This window comes from Phocoena sinus, chromosome 18, assembly GCF_008692025.1.
Source record: "Phocoena sinus isolate mPhoSin1 chromosome 18, mPhoSin1.pri, whole genome shotgun sequence".
NCBI lineage: Eukaryota > Metazoa > Chordata > Mammalia > Artiodactyla > Phocoenidae > Phocoena > Phocoena sinus.
The window spans coordinates 16,372,619-16,397,054 of NC_045780.1; the positions used below are offsets into that span (position 1 = coordinate 16,372,619).

The window sequence follows — 24,436 nt, forward strand, 5'->3', positions numbered from 1 at the left end:
ACAGTTATTGAATAGAAAATATAACTTGCACATCAAAACTATGATTTCATAGGTCTTATTGCTAGAGTTTGAGGCTAAAATAAAAAAAAGGAACTGATGTAAAGAAAAATATTAAGAATGTAAATATTAGTGCAGGTAATAAGTAGATACTGAAAAAATTCTGGTTGTGGTATTCAAATGTCTGAAGTTTGAGCAATACTGAACTAAAGAATGTTATTCTGGTTGACTTGTGTTGCAAAGTATGTATTAAAAGCCTATTTTCTCAATTCTGTATAGTTGTAGAAGTGTTTATTAGTATTATGACTAATAAGGCTTTGGATGTGAATTGCAATCTAATACTTTTAGAAATAAGCTTAAAGTAGAAGAATATGTTTAATATTGATGTTTCTGTATTATATTTTTTTATAGAATCTGATTTTTGACAAATTATAAAGGGAAATGTCAGAAAAAGTTTCTAAATGAATATGAGCTGGTTTATCATATTTTAGAACATATATTGTTACCTCTTTATTATCTATGGTAATAGAGAAAAATAAGGTAGATAATGCAGGACTCTTTTCATATTTTCAGTATTTATATAGATTTTACAGTGATGTAAATAAAGGGAACCTAAAGCTCTAGTCTTGAACTTACTTACAAAATTTTTAGCAGCAATCCTGCTAGGTACTTATCCCGTATATGCATGAGAACCTTTAGTGATGTAGTACTTATTTCTCAGGGCTGCCCTTTGCATTTCCTTACATTTTTGCTTGTTGTCACTGTAATTTACTTGAAAAGGAAGTTTTTTTTTTTTTTTTTTTTTTTTTTTTTTGTGGTACGCGGGCCTCTCGCTGTTGTGGCCTCTCCCGTTGCGGAGCACAGGCTCCGGATGCGCAGGCTCAGCGGCCATGGCTCACGGGCCCAGCCACTCCGCGGCATGTGGGATCTTCCCGGACCGGGGAATGAACCCGTGTCCCCTGCATCGGCAGGCGGACTCTCAACCACTGTGCCACCAGGGAAGCCCGAAAAGGAAGTTTTAGATTGAAAAAAAGCACGTGCTATTTCTGGAAGTTTTTGATTTTCTGCTAGGTAATATACTTTTAGCCTGGACGTATCATGTTGTACATCTTAACATCTTTTTGGTTGATTTCTGTTGGGCATAGCTTTCCTGGCACATAGCAAAATAGCTAGCAGGTAATAGATGTGGGTTAGCCGAAGATGCTGTCACAGGAGCGAGCCAGAGAGTGGATCTTTGGTGTACATTTTCCCTGCCCTGGGAAAAGTGTAGCATAGACAGGCACTTGGCTGTCTTTCTAGGATTTGTTTAAAGCAGTGATAATCATGGTGGAGCATGGTGGCACGGAAAGAAAACTTGAGGCCTGTGGTCCTGCAGCAGAGGTAGCCACTAAAAGGTCTGCTGAATGCTCAGGGCTGCCTTCCTTTCGCTTCAGAAGATAATAAAGACATGTTTAAGGGTACAGTAAAATTCCTGTGCCTCTTCCCCCGACATTTTAAATTTCTTGGGTAAAACTAAAACCGCTGATTCTGAGAACCAGGTTAGTTTATATTTGAAGGTAAATTAGCCTTGATTTTATGTTTTCAAAACTATTTTTGCTAAATAACTTGTTTTAACATTTTCAAAAGCATTTCCTTTGCAAAAATGAAATAGGTTTTAGTGGATAAGACCTACTTACTTTAATTATATTCTTTAAATTTTCTTATTGAGATTTTATGCCTTAATTCGTTTAACATCAGAATACTGTTAAATTATTGAGAGAACTTATGTGACGTAAAAGTTTTTGTATTTGTCTTTAACAAAACTCTTTTACCTGAGACTTTTGACCAATATTAAAACCAAATTTTCTAAATGATAAGATTTCCATTAGTAAATATCTCTAGAGGTAGAGTATTATACTTTGCACTGTAGTTTTTGTTACATGTCTAGATTTCTTTATGCCAAAAACCGGTGCGAGTAAAACATCTGAGTTTAGTTTTGCTAATGGCAAAAGTAAACTTTTAGTCCCTCTACTGGCTGCCTTTGTTGTAGCAGAGCTTAAATTTTTTTTCTTTTCAACTCTTAACTAAGATAAAGTCTAGCTTTATGACCAAGGTGAATTTTAAGGCAAATTCTAATATGAACTGTCCCCAAATTGAGTGACTTCGTAAACAAACTTATTAAGAATAAAAATGGAAAGTAGTGACTTTTAAATATAAAGATTTGAGAATTATTAAACTGCAGAGGCTTGGCCCTGAATAGCTAAAAACATTATATTACACTGATTAAATCATAACTTTAGACTTTTGAAATGTTAAATTATTTTTTGTAAAACGTGAAAAAAAATAATCTTGTGATACTGGCAGACAACCAAAAATGTATTTTAGTTTGCTGGATAAAAGAGAATGTCAGAGAAAGATGCCAGTTACTTATGCACTTCTGCCAAGAGTAAGTGTACTACCAAAGGCGGAGGAAGAGCAGCCTGAAACTATACATGAGAAGCTTCATGGTGCAACATGGTCTGCTCACTTGCTGCAAGTGATTTAAAAATTTATGCTTAGGTAAATGCTAAGACAATCAGCTTTATATAGAGGTTGGGATAACTTTTCCCTGAAGAAAAACATCCCTCCTTTTGTGTATAAATTACGTTTGTTAAATCATTATTTTAATTTAAAAAAATTTTTGTTTAGTTTTGGCTGTGTCGGGTCTTCGTTGCAGCATGTGGCATCTTCGATGAGGCACCTGGGATCTTTCCTTGCGGCACGCAGACTCTGTTGTGGTGCGCAGGCTTCTCTCTACTTGTGGCGTGCGGGTTTTCTCTTCTCTAGTTGTGGCGTGTAGGCTACAGGGTGCGTGGGCTCTATAGTTGTGGTGCACAGGTTCCAGAGTGCGTGGGCTCTGTAGTTTTGCAGGACGTGGGCTTCCTAGTTGAGGCGCACGAGCTCAGTAGTTCTGGTGCGTGGGCTTAGTTGCCGCATGGCATGTGGAATCTTAGTTCCCCGACCAGGGATGGAACCCAAGTCCCCCCGCATTGTAAGGAGGATTCTTTACCATTGGACCACCAGGGAAGTCCCTCATTATTGTAATTTTTATCATAACTAACACTATTGCTTTTCTTATTGTGATTCTTGACTAAACTCTTTCACCTTAGAAAGGAAGGGATCTTAGGCACAGTAGGGTTACGTGACTAAACAGATGAAATGAGGATAGCCATATTCTTCTTTACTTTTCTCTGCCTTTGATCTTTACCTGTATTTTCCAAAATTTAAAGTCATTAAAAACTTAATATTTATTTTTTTGTTTGTATGTAAAGTGAAAATTGATTGAAGTTATATAGTTTTCAAAAGTAAGTGATATCTATCTATATAGCATTTTGTTTTACTGTGTTTTTGCTGGGAGGTGGTATATTGATTTATATATAGAATAAATGGTAGGTAAGACATCACAGAGCAACAGGAAACCAAGTAATGGAATAGTCCTACTGTACGTAGTTAATTTTACTGCAGATAGAATATAGTAAACCAAACTACTTGTAATAACATTCATTGTTGTGTGACTGTGGCACAACCCAGGTTGGTGTAGAATTGTATTCAAGAGAATTTAGCTGCTACCAGTGGGACCTTCAGATGCTGTAGAAAGACCATGCGATTTAGAGTTGGAATCATGTTCTGGCATTGCCAGTTACAACTGTGTGACTGAGGGTTATATTGTTTAATCTCCCTGAACATTTTACCTCACCAAGTTTTTAGGGTCAGATGAGATAAATATAAGTGCTTTATTGTTATTATTAAGTACCTGGTTATTACAGTAATTCCAGGCATAGACTCTGAGGAGTATCATGTGTATAAGACTCTAGTAAAGTATCAATTGAAAGCTTTGTTGTCAAGCAAAAAGTAACTTTGATTTTAGTGTTTGAATTTAGCTTAATTTTTTTTTTTTTTTTTTTTTTTTTTGCGGTACGTGGGCCTCTCACTGCTGTGGCCTCTCCCTTTGCTGAGCATAGGCTCCAGACGCGCAGGCTCAACGGCCATGGCTCACGGGCCCAGCCACTCCACGGCATGTGGGATCTTCCCAGACCGGGGCATGAACCCGTGTCCCCTGCATCGGCAGGCGGACTCTCAACCACTGCACCACCAGGGAAGCCCCTAGCTTAAATTTTAATAACTCAGACTTCTTGCTAAATTTGAATACATTTGAACTTGACTTTTAGACATTGTGGTTCTTTAGAAAGTACATATTAGCTTTTGGGTGGACATCATCATCCGTAAAGTTCTTAATAACTGTAGACCATTGTCATTTAATTATAAATATGACCAATCCTTCGGCGGATAATTCTGATCATGCTTACACAGAAATAAGAATAGATGGGTGTCCAACATTTGATCAGAAAGTATGACTTTGATTTAGGTTAAAAAGTAAAGGTGATACAGAGATACTTTTGCAAGTATTTAGTCCATGCTCTAGTGGCATTAACAGATTTGCATGTCAGCCAAAGTAGTTTTAGCTTAAGAGTGAAAGCGAGGTACAGTAGTTTCGAAGATACTAGGACTTCTTGATTTTCTTTATCTCCCTTTGCTAATTTTTGAGCTAAAATGGTATTTGTAGAGACCAGGAGAGGAGAGTTATTATAGGTACATCGTTTATGATGTGTGAGAGTAGTGATTATGTATCATGCACTTAACACAATTCCTATGTATGGTAGCCACTCAGTAAATGTTTTTTTTTTTTTTTTTGTGGTACGAGGGACTCTCACTGTTGTGGCCTCTCCCCTTATGGAGCACAGGCTCCGGACGCGCAGGCTCAGCGGCCACGGCTCACGGGCCCAGCGGCTCCGCGGCATGTGGGATCCTCCCGGACCGGGGCACGAACCCGCGTCCCCTGCATTGGCAGGCGGACTCTCAACCACTGCGCCACCAGGGAAGCCCCCTCAGTAAATGTTTGAATGACAAACATGAATGAATGGACAATGGACGGTTGGACATATGTAGGAAGGAGGTGGTGTACCCTTGTAGCCTAGCAAATTGTTATATGTTAAGTTTGGGAAGCACTCATTTATATTGAGGTAAAGGTAAGTAACATCTATATATTTTGAAGCTTGTTGAAGTTTGAGTAATTCCGAGTGGCTCTGTGAACTTGGGCAGGTCTATGTTAGGCTATAATCAGTGAATCAGTATTTAACTGTCCAGTGCTTAGATACTTTGTGCTCAGTGCTGAGGAAGAATTATGACATGATCCTTGCCTTCAGTGTATTCAAACAGGAAACAATAGCAAACAGTACAAAATGGTGTATTTTTTAAGAAGTGCAGTAAAAACGCATAACAAAATTTACCCCCTTAACCATTTTAAGTGTAGAGTTCAGTAGTGTTAATGACATATATGTTGTTGTGTGAGGTGTTGTATATTTAAATTGAAAATATGAGAAGGAGAGGATAAATGCTGTGGGGAAGCGGGATTCAAAATGTACTCTAAGAAAGCACTCCAAATCCAATTTTATTTGAGGAAATGTTATATTTATACTTTTATTTACTTAAGTTTGAAAACTACCACTATTAAAATTTGGAGAGGGAAAGGGCTGAATTATTCAAGGCCAGAGTAATCAGGGAAAGTTTCAAGGCAGAAGAGGAAGACTTAAACTGGGCCCTAAAAAATGATTAGGAATTGGATGGGTTGTGGGCAGGGAAAAGGAAAAGCATTCTTCTTGAGGGAGCCAGTCAAAGCTCAGAGGTTGGGGATATGAACATTGCCTGTTTCTCGATTAAAGAGAAGATCTGCATTATGAGAATTTATTGTTTATGTTGGGGGTGAATGGTGTGTAATGTAATGTCTCCCAAAATGTGTTCCATCTGCCATGAATGTTGTAGAGGAGGAAGGGAAGGGAAATTCTTGTCTTTCTCCTGCAAGGTTCTAGTAACATTTGAATGCGACTGTGCATTTGAGAGCTTAAAAGGTTGTATCCAACATATTTTAATTTTATACGAGCAGAGGAAGTTTTCTCTACCTGGAACCATTGTTTCTTGGACACCAGTTTGAAAACTGTATATGCCACCTACATACACTTTCTTGACTTGATCAAGAAATTTAATATACCAGATATCCCCCTGCTCCCACTTTATGATTAGATTATAATCACAGTTAACCGTATGTGAAAAGTGTTGGTAAACTCATTCAACAAATACGGAGTATGTACTGTAATCTGCTAATGATTGAGAGTTATATACATGTAAGGAAAATGTTACAGAACCACAAGATATTACATGCATATAACCCTTGTACATTCTTGCTATTCTATGTATGGTCAGTGAACATTAGCGTCTCCTAGCCTGCAGTCTTGTTAGAAATGTGAAACCTTAGTCTTTGTCCCAGACTTATTGAAGCAGAGCCTGCATTTTATTAAGATCACCAAGTGATTCATATGCCCATTAAAGTGTGCTGTTTTACATCATATGCAACACAACTTTGTTCTGTCCTTTCTTGAACACTGTTAGTAGCAGAGAATTTGATACCTTTGATTTCCAGCTTAGGGTTTACCTTCTTGAAACTTCTACCCTCTGGTCATGGTTTTGTCTTAAAGAGTTATACAGAATCTGCTTCAGTATCTCAAATGAGAGTCATTTATATGTAAAAGATAAGCTTATGTTTATCTGAGTCCCTAACAAAATGTGTCACCTAGAATTGATCATAGTACTCATAGAGTGACTTGGCCAGAGATTTGAATGGAAGTTATTGAAGTTATTTCACCTTAACGATAGAGCATGTAAGAGCTCTGTGCCACTGTGTTCCATTGCCTCTGCTGCTGTTATTTTTTTACTCCTCTCGCCAAGCAATTTCTTTAAGTAGCCATCCTTCTTACTTTTAACTTTTCACGTTGGACTGTTCTTAAATTTTGCTAAGCTCAGGGTAGGCCTAGTGTTTCTTTGGAACCAGCTCTTAGAGCCCTTGCATACCTAGTCACTTGGTTAGATACTTTGATTAAAGACATAGATTACTTGGTAAAGGATCACCTAGTATTTTGCCTTCCTCTTTAAGAAGTTTCTAAAGAAAATTACCTATTATTTTAATTTGTAATATCTAGATATGTCAAATCACTAGAATTGAAATGTAGGGTCCCTTTTAAGTAATTAAATACTTTTAGTTACATAAATATAGATGCTCACTGTAAAAATTAATACAATACAAAAATGTAGAAAGAAGTGAGAAATCCATTTTTTCCTCTTTCTAATTCTAACCTTTCAAGGTTAACCTCTGTTTAGTTTACATTTCCTTCTAAACCTTTTAAAAAAATGTACAAAAGGTATGTGCTATAAATAAAATTTAAAAACAAGAAAGGGGGATTTATATACTGTTCTGAAAATTGACTTTTTACTCAGAAAAATTAAGCTGATCTCTAGACCTTAATACGATCAATGTGTTTTTTTGACTTTAGGGAAGAAACCCTTTTTTTTTGGAGCCAGCAATAATTATTACAATTACTGATGGGAGCAAGTTGACTACTACCAGTGGAGTCCAGGATGAGGTAAGTTATGTTTATATCAGCATGGATTATGCAAATGCAGTTGAAAAATCTTTATTTATGTGTACATTGTAGGATATTGAAACCTTAAGTAGGTTCGCTCTTTATTTGATGCAATCTAGAGTCATCTGGCTCCTAGAACTCATTTACTTTCTCTGTTGTTTGTAGCAATGGCCTCTAAATTTTCTTGAATAGGAATCCCTTCTGTGAAAAATTTTGGAGCCTACCACCCATCTCAATTATATATGTATTTTTGAGTTTATGTGAGGGTCACAAGTGTCAGTTCATACATTAAATTTAGTAAAATGAATTCTTATTTTCAGGCTAAAAAAATGGAGACAGCATTCTAATAATTTCTTTCCATATTTTAGTGGTTTGTCATATGTACTGCACTATGGAGACTCCTAGACTAGAGTACAGCCAAGCCAAGAGGAGGTTAAAACTAGGAAAAGTGAAGGTGTTTGGGTATTTTAATTCTAAGTCAAATGCCATATAAATAATTTACAGCTAACTTCACGTATTCTCTACTAGCATGCATTGTACAGAGTTGGTTGTGTGTGATGTGATAGGGTGAGTGCAAGAGGTTTATTTTAACTTTAAGCTGTTTTTAGTTTAGTATTTTTTTGTTGTTGAGGCATGCGGGATCTTTCGTTGCGGCGCGTGGGCTCTTTGTTGTGGTGTGCAGGCTTCTCTCGAGTTGTGGCGTGTGGGTTTTCTCTTCTCTAGTTGTGGTGCACAGGCTCCAGGGCGCGTGGGCTCTGTAGTTTGCGGCACGCAGGCTCTAGTTGAAGTGCATGAGCTCAGTAGTTGTGGCACATGGGCTTAGTTGCCCCTCAGCATGTGGGATCTTAGTTCCCTGACCAGGGATTGAACCTGTGTCCCCTGCATTGCAGGGCAGATTCTTTACCACTGGACCACCAGGGAAGTCCCTGAACATTGCTTTTGAACATTTCGTTTATTAAAATAGGTTGTTGTAGAAAGGAGATGGTTTAGGCTACTCTCTTTACTGCTTGCATTTGATTTAGAATCTTAATTTTAATTCTCACTGTATTTACACACGGTTTGATTAAGTAGGAAGAGTGTAGTCTTTAAGTTCAATAATTTTTAGAAATACTTTCACTTGTGTGACATCGTGGAATGCAAATTGGATATGGAGTCAGGACACGTGGGTTCTAGTCATTGTTCAGTTACTTTCTAGCAGTGAAGTTTGTTATCAGTTACCTAGCTTCCCTAAATTTCTATCCTTGTTCGTGAAATAAAGGTGATAATTCTTGCCTTACCTCATAGGGCTGTTGGAAGACTGAAATGAAATAATGTATATGAAAGTGCTTGGTAGGCTGTAATGAAAAGAACAACTGTATTGTTCTATCATGAAGCATTGGAACTAGTAAAGAATTGTTATTGCCTGATCTTGACTTGAGGGGAAAAGAGCCAGAATTATTTTGTTTGAGCAGTTGACGTTGAAGGGAGTTTAGGATATAATTCATAGAGAAACAGTTGAAAAATTTAGGTAGATTAAAATTCATAATTAAATAATTTATAGTCTATACATAATTAGTAGCCTTGGAACACTCCATAGCTGAACTTAATGGATTTTGGGGCTTTCCTAAACATAGTTTATGTGTATAGCCAATTATATCCTGCCACTATCAGGAACAGATAGACATTGATTATATACATGAACAATCAATATGTTGCTTAACTTTAAATTTGAAGCTCTCAAACTGATTTTTCCCACTTTACCTTCCTTTTGAAAAATTTGACTGAGAGAAAGATTGAGATATCAATAATCAGGTCAGAAATACTAATGATTTAGTTTTGTAGTTATGATGACTTCAAAGGTATTTCTCATTTATATTTACATTAATATTTATATTTATGTTCCTACATGTGAGATTATCCATTCAAGGTGCTCTGGTCTTACCACCTTTGTAGAAATGCCCTTTGGGGTACAGTATATTTTGTTCCCATATATCTGGATCTGGTTTGTTTGTAATATTTGTTTTGTAGGACCTCCTCTAGCTTTAAAAAAATACCTTGAAATATACATGGATGTTGGAATTGCTCACCTTTCTTCCTAGGTCCTTGGGAAAGATACTGGAGAAATAGACCTATGTGTTTATAATAATCTAAAACTCCTTGCTAGTAAAGTTGGGAAGACTTTCCTGTGGGCCAGGAGCTTACCTTTTAGTTCTCTTATATCTTCTACAGTATTTAGCATAGTTCTGAGAACAGAGCTTATATTTTAAAAATATTGATTATAAATACTGTTGTATTGAGTCTGGTAGTCATCAAGATCAAAATTTATCACTGCTACTTCTTATCTGAGGTGGAAGTCATTTGTTATAAGGCAAAGGTTTATTTTGGATATGCGGTTGGAACGTAGGTCTCTGAGTTGTGTTGGGTTTCAAATTTAGGAGTTTCTTCGATCATCGGCATGTTTGTTTCTTAATGTTCCAACAAGACTCGTTTTGTGGGCCAGAGGATGTACCCTATATGTGTATATTGTGGAAACTTAATTTTTAAAAAATTTTATTTTATTTATTTATACAGCAGGTTCTTATTAGTTACCTATTTTATACATATTAGTATATATATATGTCAATCCCAGTCTCCCAATTCATCCACCCCCCCCCCACTTTCCCCCCCTTGGTGCCCATATGTTTGTTCTCTACGTCTGTGTCTCAATTTCTGCCTTGCAAACCGGTTCATCTGTAACATTTTTCTAGATTCCACATATATGTGTTAATATATGGTATTTGTTTTTCTTTTTCTGACTTACTTCACTCTGTATGACAGTCTCTAGGTCCATCCACGTCTCTAAAAATAACCCAATTTCATTCCTTTTTATGGCTGAGTAATACTCCGTTGTATATACGTACCACATCTTCTTTATCCATTCGTCTGTCGATGGGCATTTAGGTTGCTGCATTGAACATTGGGGTGCATGTGTGTTTTTGAATTACGGTTTTCTCTGGGTATATGCACAGTAGTGGGATTGCTGGAATGCTGGTCTCTTCTAGTCCAAGTAATTAAATTATGTTATTCATTTTGAGGAGAATTATCAATTTATAAAAAGCATAAAGGTGCTTTTTTGTTTGCTTTTGTGTTTGTGTGTGTATGTGTGTGTTTGCATGTGTGTGGTACATGTGATCTATATTGTAATTTCTACTAGGAGATAACAAGCAGAATGTTCCCTTTGCCTCTTTCTCTTCAGTTCTCTTAACGTTTGCCTTTGGCAGAACTTGATTCTTTTTAAAGATTTATTGAATGAGTGATTGTGTTGATGATTTCCACATTAGGTATGTGTATAATTCTTGATTACCTGTGACTGCTATTAATGTGACCTGTTACTGTTTATGGAGTTGTGCATCCCACCCATACAATACCCTTTGCTTACGAGTTATATTATCTCACATAGTGTATTTTATCTGTTCTGCCCGTGCTATTTTTCAGGAATAAGTTTTCCTGCTGCTTTGAAATCATCCTTATGGCATATAAGGAAACATGGAGCTCATCTAGTATTACTTTTTATTTTACAAATGAGGAAATTGAGATCCAGGGAGGCAAAGTGATTTGCTGAAGGTTATAACATTTATTATTGCCAAATTCTGGATTAGAATTGATCTAAATTCTAAAGATATCCCAGCCCCTCAAGACCCAGTGCCTTTTCCCTGATGCTATCTGCAGTCTTTGTGTTTGATTCTATTATTGTACGTTCTGGAAATTTACCTTCTATTTACCTGATTTCCTGTTTGTCTGCTTCCGTTTTCTATACATTTGTGACGTAGGTATTATGTTCTTATTCACTCAGTGTCCCTTGAATGACTATTATGACCTGGGCATTTCTAGTCAGTGAAGATAACAGAGATGAATAGGGTGGATTTCTGGTTAAGTTCACAGTCTTATGGGGGAGGATAGCCTATTAAGTGGTTTTATGAATGATAAACTAGAGATGCCTACTAGGTGTATGGGAGTGCTAAAGAGGGAGGGGAGGGTTAATATTACCTATCTTGTACATATGTCAAATCCTGTGTAATGTGAATTTTTATAGTCATTTTAATGTTGATTAAATGCAAGGATCTTGTGGATGATTTGGTATAGGATGTGGCTCATAGATTATATCTGTGAAAGTTATAGAGAAACCTGGTACAAAGTTGTTTTGAGTGTAGAAAATAGTTAATGGAAAAACTTGGTGCCATACTGCCTCCTGACCTGGCTAAATTTGTACAGGCCAGAATGATCTAATTACTTATAACTTGTTTGTCAAAATAATGTAGGGATAGCATTTCCTCTGTGACGGTTCATCATTTAGCAGTATGTTAGCAATTACAAGAGAAACAGTGTATATTATGGACAAAAATCCTGAGCTGTATAAAATCATTTTACCTTAATTTATAATTTTAATGATCTTTTTTGGCCTTATTTAATAAAAGTCCAGGCCATTGTCGGAATTGTTCATGAGTGTGTTTCTAGTGTAGTGTTTTTTGGATAACTCTGTAGGACTTTTGATGACTGCTTGTGATGGAAGAGTATGTGTGTATTTTTTGACTTTTTTTCTTTTTAAATGTAGCTGTTTGGTAAAACTGGTTGGTTGCCGTATTTTCACTTATGAGCTCTGAGTTAGATGGGACTTTGAATTCTAATACACAAGAAATTTATATTTCTTATTGCCATAATAGTCATCTTTGGTGGTTTTTTTTTTATCTTTGGTGTTGATAAACATACTTGTGGTCAATATACTCATAATACCATTTATCATGTTATGTTACTAATGTATCAAATGTTTTGGTAGAATCACTAAATTTTAATTGGAGTTATAGAAAAAAAATTTTTTTCTGGTTTTTATTGCTTGCAAAGATCTTCTCTGGTACTCTTTTGCAGTGGAAAACTATTCTGTGCTATGATTCCAGGAACACATGGCTAACTATATTGCTCAATAAAGTAGTCGGAAGAAATCCTGCCAGTACCTTCTTGGTGATGAATGACATTCCAGGATCATGTAGCAGTTAGTTTTCTCTTCCTTGAAAGTGCTAATAGTAGTGTTATCTTTCAAATATTGAGATTTGCTGAAGACTCTTTCTGCATCTCTTGATCAGTTATGATTGCCCTGGAGGCTAACATTTTAGAGAAGATAGCTGCAGTCATAAAAATCCTGTTGGCTTTTGGCATTAAAATTTTTGCCTTATGAGCTTTCCCAGCTTTTTAAGACAAACTAGGACAGCTACCTTCATAACCTCTTGGAAGATGTTCAGAAAGTGCACGTGTTTGTAGAAAGAGAAATGTCTGAGTAACCTCAACTGTGTGTTCAAGTGGCTATAGTTTGGGGTCTTATCTCTCAACTTGTCAGTTCTCAAAAGTTGATGCAGAAGTCCCATCAGTCTTTGAGATGTGGACTGGTATTAGTGATTTTTCTGGATCATTCTGGGCAATGTTTAATGGTTTTATCTTTTGTAAAGATAATCTGTAATTAGGATCTGTAATTACAGTTTGTATTTAACTCTTCATGATATATACTGATTAAAAGACAATCCAGAATTTTAAAATCTGTTTCTACTATCTGAAATAATTCAGATATCCCATCTCCCCACCACCATAAAATATTTGTATTTCACTAAAGTCACCAAAAATATGTGCCGTAAGCTGTCAAAGCTATTTTAATTGTGTCTACAAAGATTTTTAAACACATTTAAAATTGTTGTTTCCCAGTACACTTAGAATTTTGGGGAATTTTGTCTTTATTTTTTTCTTTTTCAAAAAGACGTCTAAGGAATCTTGAGGGACGTCATTGTAGTATGATAGACTGTATTAAACAGATCTGTGTGTAAATTCGTTTCTGAGTTTTCATTATCAAGGTTAGCTCCTGTCTTACTGATTTGTGATTCAAATGTTCTAAACATATGTGTAACATTACTATATAAATATGTTAGTCTCTATCAATTCAACTTTCCAAGAACATTTATTAAGAGTTTGTTGGATATAGATCATTTGCATTTTCTTTTTTTTTCTTTTTAAGCAGAGGTCTTCTTAGAAGCCCATATGATTTAAATTTATTTATTTATTTATTTATGGCTGTGTTGGGTCTTCATTTCTGTGCGAGGGCTTTTTCTAGTTGTGGCAAGCGGAGGCCACTCTTCATCGCGATGCACGGGCCTCTCACTATCGCGGCCTCTCTTGTTGCGGAGCACAGGCTCCAGACGCACAGGCTCAGTAATTGTGGCTCACGGGCCCAGTTGCTCCGCAGCATGTGGGATCTTCCCAGACCAGGGCTCAAACCCGTGTCCCCTGCATTAGCAGGCAGATTCTCAACCACTGCACCACCAGGGAAGCCCTGCATTTTCTTTTTTACACATATTTTTGGCTGTGTTCTCTCAACCCCTTACTTCTGGTGTGCTATAGAAATGTATAATATCTACAATTATTATTATTTGAAAATATGTAATTATAATAAAAATGCATAATTAAAAGAAGTTGATGGTATATTTCAATTTAATACCTGTAGTGAATTTTCAGCAGTCCACATTTGCAGTACTCTTTTTGAAAGAACCTTTTTTCAAGGTCATGTGGAAAGAAAAACTCTTAAGGATTGCCTCTAGACAGACACTGTAATAGAATAATTAAGAGGAAATGCTGGCTGATCATTCTTTAGTGAAGCTGTATGGCTACAGTTACTCAACTGTTATCTAGAATTCCGTGTTAAGATATATCAAAATAGTTTTTATTTCAGAGGGTGAAGCAATTTCACCCTGCATTTATTAGCCTGTCAGAACCAATAAGCAATAAGAGATGCTACACATGTAAGAAAAATTTCATTTAGAGATGTTTCTATTATTCTTCTGATTCTAGCTCTTACATATATAAACTACTGATATTAAGAAAAGTAGTTTTCAAATGACTGCATCAGAATCACCTAAGTGTTTTATAAAATATACATGCCTCAGCTCTAATTCTGGAAATTTTGCTTCCATTGATTTGGGCAGGAACCTGGGAATCTGTATTTTTGGATGGGTCCAAGTTGATTTTGATACACAGAAACTATGCATCAGAATCAACTATAGCTAGAAACCATAGTTTTAGAACATAACTACAAATATATATATATTTTAAAACTACAAAACATACTTGTGAAAATAAACAGCTTTAACAAAACAAGATAAAACTGTTTTTGATGTACATGGCCAGCAATATGTTATTTTTTTTTTACATCTTTATTGGAGTAACAGCAGTATGTTTTGTTTAAGATAAAAATTAATTCTTGACCTTTAGAATTGTTAAACTTGGGAATTGGGTGTCCAAGGGATATGAAATAGGTCTTCTGTGAATTTTTTTTTTATTGTGTTTGGTATGACTTAGAATCACTTATTGGATAGCCCTCAGATACTAACTTCTATATCAACTGCAGTCAGTCTTTAGTTACTGCATATGGTATGCTGTGTTGAAGAGGACTCTTAGACCCTGAGAATGAGAATAGGGTAGAGGAGAAGAGGGTAAAAAAGGGGGAGTAATTAATTCATATTATCTGTCATGTGCTTGCTATATCTGTCTTAGGAGTTTTTATCGAAAGGACTACGTAGTTTTCTCTTACCCTTACTACGCTTTAATTCCTGATTTGGATGTTCATAACTAGCATTCTTTTTTTTAAAGTTTATATATACATAGAATTGGTGATAGTTACGCTTAATTTTTGCTTTCTAGAGAGTTGCTGCTAAAATACCCTTCCATAATGAATTGTTCCAATTTTGAATGCTTAAAGTACATTTTAGATTAATTCAGCAATGATTTTTCTTGTGCTGCATAGTGACTTTGGTTGTGTACAAGAATCGTGGCACACCATACATTTATATTTAGTACTGCTATATTCTAGGTACTGGGGACACAAAGATGGAATTAAGCAAGGCTTTTGCCCCCTAGAAAACATATTGTGTTTCAAGATAGGAAAGTAAATAAGCATTTTTAACACTCTAAGATAAATCTCGTGGCAGAAATAATGAGAGAAGCTAAGTTTTGAGGAATGAGTAAGGAATTGAGCCGTGACATTTCAGGAAGAGGGAACAGTGTACATATATAAGTATGAAGGCATGAGAACAGTATATTGGGAGGCTATAAATTCTATGAGTGGAATATATGGTCAGTGTAGGTAGGAGAAGTGGATGCTTGAAGTGTAGGTAGAGGCCAGATGAAACCATCCTAAGGAGACTGGACATCGTTCTGTTAACATTTGCAGAGGAGGTATTGAAGATAATTAAGCAGATGAGTCACACGATCTGATTTGCATTTTAGTGAGTGTACTTTGCTAGAACGTGAAAGAAGATAGATTTGAAGGATGGTAAACTGGGAAGAATTAGCAGACTACATGCAACAACCCAGGAAAAACATGGGGTGTGCTAAAACTAAGCCAGCGCCGGACAGGGAAGCAGAAGTCTGAGAGATTCATAGGTTTTCATAGGTGCGCTAGGCAGGTCCTCAAGGACAGTAAGGGAGAAGAAAAAAGCAAAGTGTCTGACAGGGTTCTGAACCCAGGGTCCCTGCTTGGGCTTCAGAGGGTTCTGTAAATTCCCTGAAATGTTATCCAGACATTGTCTAGATATATATGCACGGTTTTCTGGGGGACAGAAGTCTCTAGCTTTAATCATATTCTCAGACAAGTAAAAACAAAACAAAACCCACGGTTTTAGTAGTATTTTGAGGTTTTCAACTTGGGAATCTATGTGTGGATATTATTGGTAGTGGTGACTGAGATGGGGATATTGGATAAGTAGTAGAAAAGAATATAAAGTAATTGTTTGATCAAGTATCATTAACTTTAGGGTACAAACGTATTAAAGGAGTTATGAGCCAACTTTTTTTTTTTTTTTTTTTTTTTTTATTTTTGCTGTACGCGGGCCTCTCACTGTTGTGGTGTCTCCCGTTGCGGAGCACAGGCTCCGGACGCGCAGGCTCAGCGGCCATGGCTCACGGGCCCAGCTGCTCTGCGGCACGTGGGATCCTCCCGGACCGGGGCACGAACCCGCGTCCCCTGCATCGGCAGGCGGACTCTCAACCGCTGCGCCACCAGGGAAGCCCATGAGCCAACTTTTTAAACAGTAAACTTAAAGACTTTTTCTTGCCCTTTAACATTATGTCTTAGGAAAAGTATTTTGTATTTAAAAACAGAGAAGTAAGCAGAATTTTATCTCTGGGTTCTGACAGAATTTTTATTTTGAAGCAGATTAAATAAATAATCGTTGTCATCTTATCATTTATTTATCAGATCTTTAAGTTGTTTTGTTTAAGGCCATAATGTAAACATCTTCAAGTGCTTATTTTAAAGAAGCATGAACATTGATAGTCAGAATGCTCGGACAAGAGCATTGTGTGTCGGGGGTAGTAGTGTCAAGTCATTTAAAGAGGATGGAAGCTTAATTCCTTTTCTGTTCAGCAGTATGTAATTTAAGATGGGCTTTGACTGCATTGGCAGTTTCTGCCAATTAAACTCAGATCAAGTCAGTATGTTAGGTGTATTTCATGCCTCTCTAAGTCAGATTACAATTTGAGAGCATGAAAAAGCTGAGTACTTGGTCTCCTGATGGAGCACACTCACCTAAGCCTGAGGCTGTTAGTCTTTTATAAATACCTTCATTATATTATTTAGCTGTGTTCCATAAATAGCTATTTTATATAACTTCCACCTTGAATTGTTCTTTTCAGCTGTAATACAATAGATTTACAGTTCTTTATGTTTGCGTATTAGGAATAAACGTGCATTGACTGGAACGATACTGAAACTATGATCTTTACATCAAGGCAAAGCTACATTTTGATCTAGACAAGGCTGTTTTGGTATATTTTTCCCCACGCTCTGTCTTTTCAGGTTGAATTACTGATTTTTCCCCCTTTGTTTTGTTTGTTGTGGTTTTGATGTTTTTTTTCCTTTCAGCTAAAGGAGCAGTCCAGTGGTTTTCAAGAAGTGCCAAAGTGCACTGACTGTCTCATGATGACTGGTGCCTCAGGGAGGGTCATGATTCCTGGATACAGGATCGACCTGATCCTGGATGTCACTTCAAGCAGTCAGATCGTGGGGAAAAGCCTTGTCTAATGGCTAGCCTTCCTCAAAAGTCTGATGCTAGTCATCTCGGAAGGCCTCAGAAAGAGCCTTAAAGGTGAGCAGAGTAGAGTGTAGTTCTCTCTGGGGGCTGTTACTATTTGTTGGAGAATATGATTCAACACAGAATGACAACCCTAACCTGATAAATCCAGGTTCAGTTGGTAAATTTAGTTTATAAATTTGTTGAGGATGGTGATCAGACCTCAACTTTTGACTTATTAGAAACCACCTTCCTAACCTTAAGATCTGTAAAGGGAGGAATTTGGTATTTCCTGGGCCCTTCAGAACCTTAGGTTAGTATCTGTTGTCGTAAATGGAAACAGCCTACTATCACAACTAAGGAACACTTTAGTTACAAAATTGCATTATGTTAAATACCCATGGATTAAAAAAAATGTAGTGAAGTATTCTCTTAGTTTATATGGTTATCATATATTGATTATATATCAGGCATTTGGGCTTCAGGGCTTGGAAGGGCAAATTGGCATTTGATTTGTCTGTTACACTGATTTTTTTAAGAAACAGCCACTTTTGAAGCAGTTTGGATTTATGTAACACATATTTGGTTGCATTCAACTTGAAGAATTAGTACTACCTGCATCATTTGAGTAACATTTTTAACCCCATAAAAGATTCTTTAGAGATGTTTTGAGCATTTTGGTTTGGAAAATATTTAATTCTAGGCCTCTTTCTCTTGTCCTTTGAAGTACTTACAGAACCTAATTGTTCATCTAATAATCTTGATTGCTAAATTTTCAATAAACTCTAAAACTTGTCTATCATAATAAGACTTACTAGGTTTTTGTTTAAAAATTTTTTAATTGAGTCACTTCTATTAGTAAAAAAATAATATGGGCATGCACAATCCCCAATGTATTTGTGTACATTTTTACATTTAGAAATTATATATTCACTAATGTATTAATAATATTAGAAAACATATACAAAAGTAAGAATTTTAAAAGATGAGATGAAAAAACTTATATAAAGGGAGTTCTGATATTTTCTTTCCCCCCGCCATGCATCATGATGTATTTCGGGTTGACAAACTCTTTTTAAAGGCCAGATAGTAAATATTTTAGGCTTTTCAGCCCATATGGTTTCTGTTGGAACTACTCAACTCTGCTGTTGTAGGGTAAAAACAGCCACAGACAATATATTAAACAAATGAGCATGGCTGTTTTCAATAAAATTTCATTTACTGAAACAAGCTGTGGGCTGGATTTGGCTGGAGGGCCATCGTTTGTTGACCCCTGGAGTATACCCTGTTTTGCAGACCACTGCCCTAGACTTTGCAATTGTGTTATACTACTTCTGTTAGATCCTTTCACCATCAGTTTTAGAGTACAGTTGATCTTCCTTATTGAAGTGAGCAGAAGAATATTAGTAGTCAGAATGTATTGTTTAATTGAACAGATACTTATTGAATACCAGTGATGTTCAGACATAAGGTTAGGTGCTGGGATGAGTTTGGTAAGAGAGATAGGTAAACAGTTGTGGCGTGGTGTAAGAAGTAATTTGATTACAGCACAAGCTGCTGAGAAAGTGAGGCTGGCTCTGGGAAATGATGTATTAAGTTGGACTTGAAAACTTAATGCAAATTTGTGAAGTAGATGAGTTCAAAGGCATATAGGTGATAGAAGAGAGCATGGGAGAACCATATATATATGCCTCAATAACTGATTGCTGGCAGAGTGTTCAAGAAAGAAGCAATAAGGAATGAGACTGGACAGATCAACATGGCTCACAGTGTGTGCTCTGCCAAGGAGCTTGAACTTTGCCTTATAGGTTGATGGTAATTGTTGAGATTTTAGCAGAGGAAAAAGCCATCAGATTTGAATTTTAGAAAGATAGTGGCAGTAGTGTGGAATATACAAGGAATAAATATTTTTGGTAACTTTTTTTTTTTTAACCTCTTTGTAAAAGAGGACACAAATTGTTTTTGTGGGTTGTTTTATACCAGACATAAAATAAAGAAACTTGGGATATTATTTAGCAACGAAAATGAATGAACTATTGACATGCTACAGTGTGGATGAACCTCCAAAACATTATGCTAGGTGCAAAAGACCACATGTTGTGTGTTTCAGTTTTTACAACATTTTATGGAATGTCCATAAAATAGATTAGTGGTTGCCTGGGAATGGACTGGGGACTCACTGCAAATGGGCACAAGTGATCTTTTCAGGGTGTTGGAAATGGTCTAAAACTGGATGGTGGTGGTAGTTGTACAACTCTGTAAATTTACTAAAAATAATTGGATTGGGCACTTTTTTTTTAATTGAAGTAGAGTTGATTTACAATGCTGTGCCAATATCTGCTGTACAGCAAAGTGTCTCACTTATACACATAGAGACATTGTCGTTTTTAAATATTCTTTTCCATGATGGTTGATCCCAGGAGGTTGGATATACTTTGGATTGGACACTTTTTAAGATGGGTGCGTTTTTTTTTTGTTTGTTTTGTTTTTTGCGGTACGCGGGCCTCTCACTGCTGTGGCCTCTCCCGTTGCGGAGCCCAGGCTCCGGACGCGCAGGCTCAGCGGCCACGGCTCACGGGCCCAGCCGCTCCGCGGCATGTGGGATCTTCCCGGACCGGGGCATGAACCCGCGTCCCCTGCATCGGCAGGCGGACTCCCAACCACTGCGCCACCAGGGAAGCCCAAGATGGGTGCATTTTTTGGTAGGTAATTGTATTTCAATAAAGTTGTTAAAGACCTCACTTTTGAAATTTTTTGGATAAAACATATTGCTGATTCCCAAATAATTGCTCTTTACTCTGAACAAATAATGATCTTAAGCTGCTGGAACCAAAAAAAGGTGTTTTGTTTTGTTTTTTTCCTCCTAAACTTAAAGGGTGTACATTGTAACTATAGAGTTAACTGTAGGAACTACCAACTAAATAAATCATGTTGTTACTAAATTTTATAGAATTCACTTTGACTTTAATATTTTAAATTTTCCTTTCCTTATTAAATATCATATGAGGAGAACCTTCTTAAGTAGAATATTGGATAATATTAAAAAGCTAGAAGTAGCCTAAGGGAAATTTACTACCCGCCCCCACCATTTTTTCCTCCAAGGAAATAATTGCTAAAGGAAAAACCTGAAGTTTGATGATTTAAAATTTATAAGTTGTTTCCTCAGTCTTAACAGTTATAGAAAATAAAGTACAGAGCAATTGGAAAATAGTTAATTTTACTCAATAAATATTTATTGAGGGCCTACTATGTGCTAGGCACTGTTTTTTAGAAACAGATTTTAAAAGGTTCTTACTATGTTACTTTTATTCCTGGCTGCCAAAATTTATGACGTTCAGTCCTAATCATTAAAATATGTGCAAAACTTAATTGTGTTACCTTTTATTGTTTACAAGGTAATTTCACATCTCACTTAATTCCTAATTCTGCGAGAGTAAGGAAAATGAGTTTTGTAGTATAGCCAATTCCCAAGTAAGAGCCAGAGCTGGGACTTGACCATTGGTGTTTATTTTTACTTCAAGTCCATTGCTCTTTACATGCTAGTGTGTGATTTAAAAAAACAAACAAACAAACAAACCCCCACCATCAACAGTACAGTACTGCATAAGGACAGGCATATAGATCAATAGATAAAATCAAGAGTCAAGAAACAAACCATACATTTATGGTCAATTGATTTTAAAAGGGCGACAAGATAGTTTAATGGGGAAAGAATAATCTTTTCAAGCAGAGGTACTGAACAACTGAATATCCACATGCAAGAGAGTGAGGTTAGACTCTTACCTGACACCATGTACAAAAATGAAATCAAAATGGATGGGCAGCCTAAATGTGAGAGCCAAAACCCTTGAAAGAAAAAACATAGGCGTAAATTTTGATGACCTTGGATTAGTTAAGCAGTGGTTTCTTAGACATGGCACCAGAAACGCAACCAAAGGAAAATTAGATAAATTTGACTTCATCAAAATTAAAAGCATTTGTGCTTCAAAGGATACTGTGAGGAAGAGATAGTAACAGGAGGAAATATTTGCAAATCACATATCTGATAAGGGCCTAGTATCCAGAATATACAAGGAACTCTTATGACACAAAAATAAAAAGACAACCCAATCTAAAAAAAGGGCAACAGATTTGAAAAGGTATTTTTCCACAGAAGACATACAAATGGCCAATAAGCACATGAAAAGATGTTCACCGTCATTAGCCATTATGGAAATGCAAACCAAAACCAATGAGATACCACTTCATACCTACTATAATGGCTAAAATAAAAAAGATGGATAAAGCAAATGTTGATGAAAAGGTAGAGAAACTGGAACTCTCATTGCTGGTAGGAGTGTAAAGTAATGTAGCTGCTGTGGAAAATAGTTTGACAGTTCCTCGAGAAGTTCTACACAGTTATTCTGTGACCCCAGAATTCTACTGGTATGCACCTAAGAGAAATGAAAACATTACCACGTAATATGTCATATCAGCATTATTTATAATAGCCAAAAAGTAGAAACAATATAATGTTCATCAGCTGATGAATGCATAAACAAGTGTGGTATATCCATACAAATGGAGTGTTGATCCCCTTAAGAAGGAATGAAATTCTGACATACACTGCAGTGTGGATGAACTTTGAAAATATGCTAAGTGAAAGAAGTCAGACACAAAAGGCCACTTACTGCATGATTCCATTTATTTGAAATGTCTAGAACAAGCAACTCCACAGAAACAGAAATAGTGGTTGCTAGGGGTTGGGGATAAGATGAGATGCTAATGGGTATGGGGTTTCTTTTTTGGGTGATGAATATGTTCTGAAATTAGATAGTACCTCCCTGGTTCAGCCATTCTAAAGAAATGAAATAAAACAAATGGAAAAACTATCTTTACCTGCATACATCTATTTCCCTCTCTAGTGCCTTTCTTAATTTCCTTTCACAGCAAATTTAGAAGTTGTTTCTGCTGTCTCCTTCGCTTCCCTACCTCTTTTTTACTCCTTAACCTATTACAATCTAGTTTCTGATTCTACCCATAATGAGGTCAGCAATGTCTTCCTCATCTTCCAAATCCAGCCGTTGGTTTAAAGTTTTTCTCTTTCATGACGTTTGGCCAGTACTATTGAACGCTCTTTCATAAAGTTTTCTCTTGGCTTCTGGATTTATACTCTCCTGGCTTTCCTCTGGCTTTCTGTTCTGTTTTAATCCTTTGTCTTAATTTATTTGTTTGTTGCTTTAACACTTGTGACTGGTTTAATCTTAGATTTATTTTTATTTTTTTTCCTTTTTATTTGACATTGCTCCTCTTGGGCAGTTTCATTCATTCTCAGGCTTCATCCATCAGTATTGTAAAAATTTCCATCTATAAACAGATTCCTAAGATTTGTTTTGCTAACCTGTATCTTTCAAAAAAAAAACTTTATTATTTTTAATTTTTAATATGGAAAACATCAATAGGTAGATATAACCCACATAAAAGCTCTTTAGGATCCTCAGTTTTTGAGCCTTCAAATGGTGTCAAAGTAAAAAGTGTTGAGCAATGCTGCTCTTGGGTGTATGTATGTATGTATGTGTACATATATATATATATATATATATATATATACACACATACACACACATATATGTATTTTTTGAAAAATTGAGATATAATCGAAATATAACATTGTATTAGTTTCGGGTATGCAACACAATGATTCTATGTTTATATATTGAGATATATACATATATATATCACTATAGTAACTCTAGTGAACGTTGATCACTATACATAGAAAAAATTTTTTTTCTTGTGATGAGAACTTTTAAGATCTGTTCTCTTAGCAACTTTCAAATATACCAATACAGTATTGTTAACTGTAGTCACTATGCTTTACATGACATCCCCATGATGTACCTGTTTTATAACTGGAAGTTTGTACATTTTGACCACCTTCACCCATTTGCCCACCCCCACCTGCCTTTATCTTTCTAATTGAGGTGTTTTTTTTTGTTTGTTTTTTTTTTTTTGCGGTACGCGGGCCTCTCACTGTTGTGGCCTCTCCCGTTGCGGAGCACAGACTCCGGATGCGCAGGCTCAGCGGCCATGGCTCACGGGCCTAGCCGCTCCATGGCATGTGGGATTTTCCCTGACCGGGGCATGAACCCGTGTCCCCTGCATCGACAGGCGGACTCTCAACCACTGCGCCACCAGGGAAGCCCTCTAATTGAGTTTTGATGCTACTTAGGTGTTCTCCGTTTTCCCCTCATTTCCTCCCTTGGGATATCTGTACTCCCTAACTGGGCATAAAAATCACTTTATGATTTTATTCCAACTTTCCATGATTTATTTGGTTTTTACTACTTTTAAGTGCTTCACCAACAATGAATTGACCCCATTGTTCCTTGAATACATGACACTCTTATTTGTCAGGGCCTGTTCCATAATTTTGGAATGTTTCCTGTCTCTTTCCACCTTTCACTCCCCAAAACCTACTCAGTATTTGTTGAGACACTGGTCAAATGCTACCTCTTGTGAAGCTTTTGGGCATTTAGTTCTACTTTCTTCTCTGCACTTTTAGGGCTTTCTTCTTGTCACTGTAATCCCAGTTTTTGTTCATTATTTTACTTGTTAACTTACCTTACTGCCACTAGACTTTGTGTTGGGCTCCTGGCAGGCCCTTTCAGTTTGGGAACTCATATCCTTTAAGTTTCAGAAATGTTCTTATTTCTTTGACAATCTTTTCCTTCTTATGTCTCTATTCTTTCTTTTTGAATGTCAGACTTATGAATTGATTCGTTACAGTCATCATCATCATCATCATCATTATTTAACTTTTCTCTCCTACTTCCATCTTTGTCTTTATTCTTTCTTTGTTCTCTCTGGCTAGGTTGGTAAAGGGCTTGGCTTTTACTAATGTTTTTA

General features: G+C 36.4%; 1 protein-coding gene across 6 annotated transcripts in view; it reads left to right on the top strand.

Moving 5' to 3' along the window:
* Window positions 1–24,436, top strand: part of INTS6 (integrator complex subunit 6) — a 111,423-nt gene that overhangs the window by 17,507 nt on the left and 69,480 nt on the right. For 4 of the 6 annotated variants that reach the window (XR_004346673.1, XM_032611210.1, XM_032611209.1 and 1 more), the window contains one exon: window positions 7,398–7,487. Coding sequence is in view for 3 of the 6 variants with exons in the window: in XM_032611210.1 (XP_032467101.1) it covers window positions 7,398–7,487 (90 nt within the window). In the remaining 3 variants the exon portion in view is untranslated. Of the gene's footprint in view, window positions 1–5,110; window positions 5,116–7,397; window positions 7,488–17,510; window positions 17,624–24,436 lie in introns of those variants that run through there. The other 2 variants (XM_032611212.1, XM_032611213.1) reach the window with 2 other exon arrangements.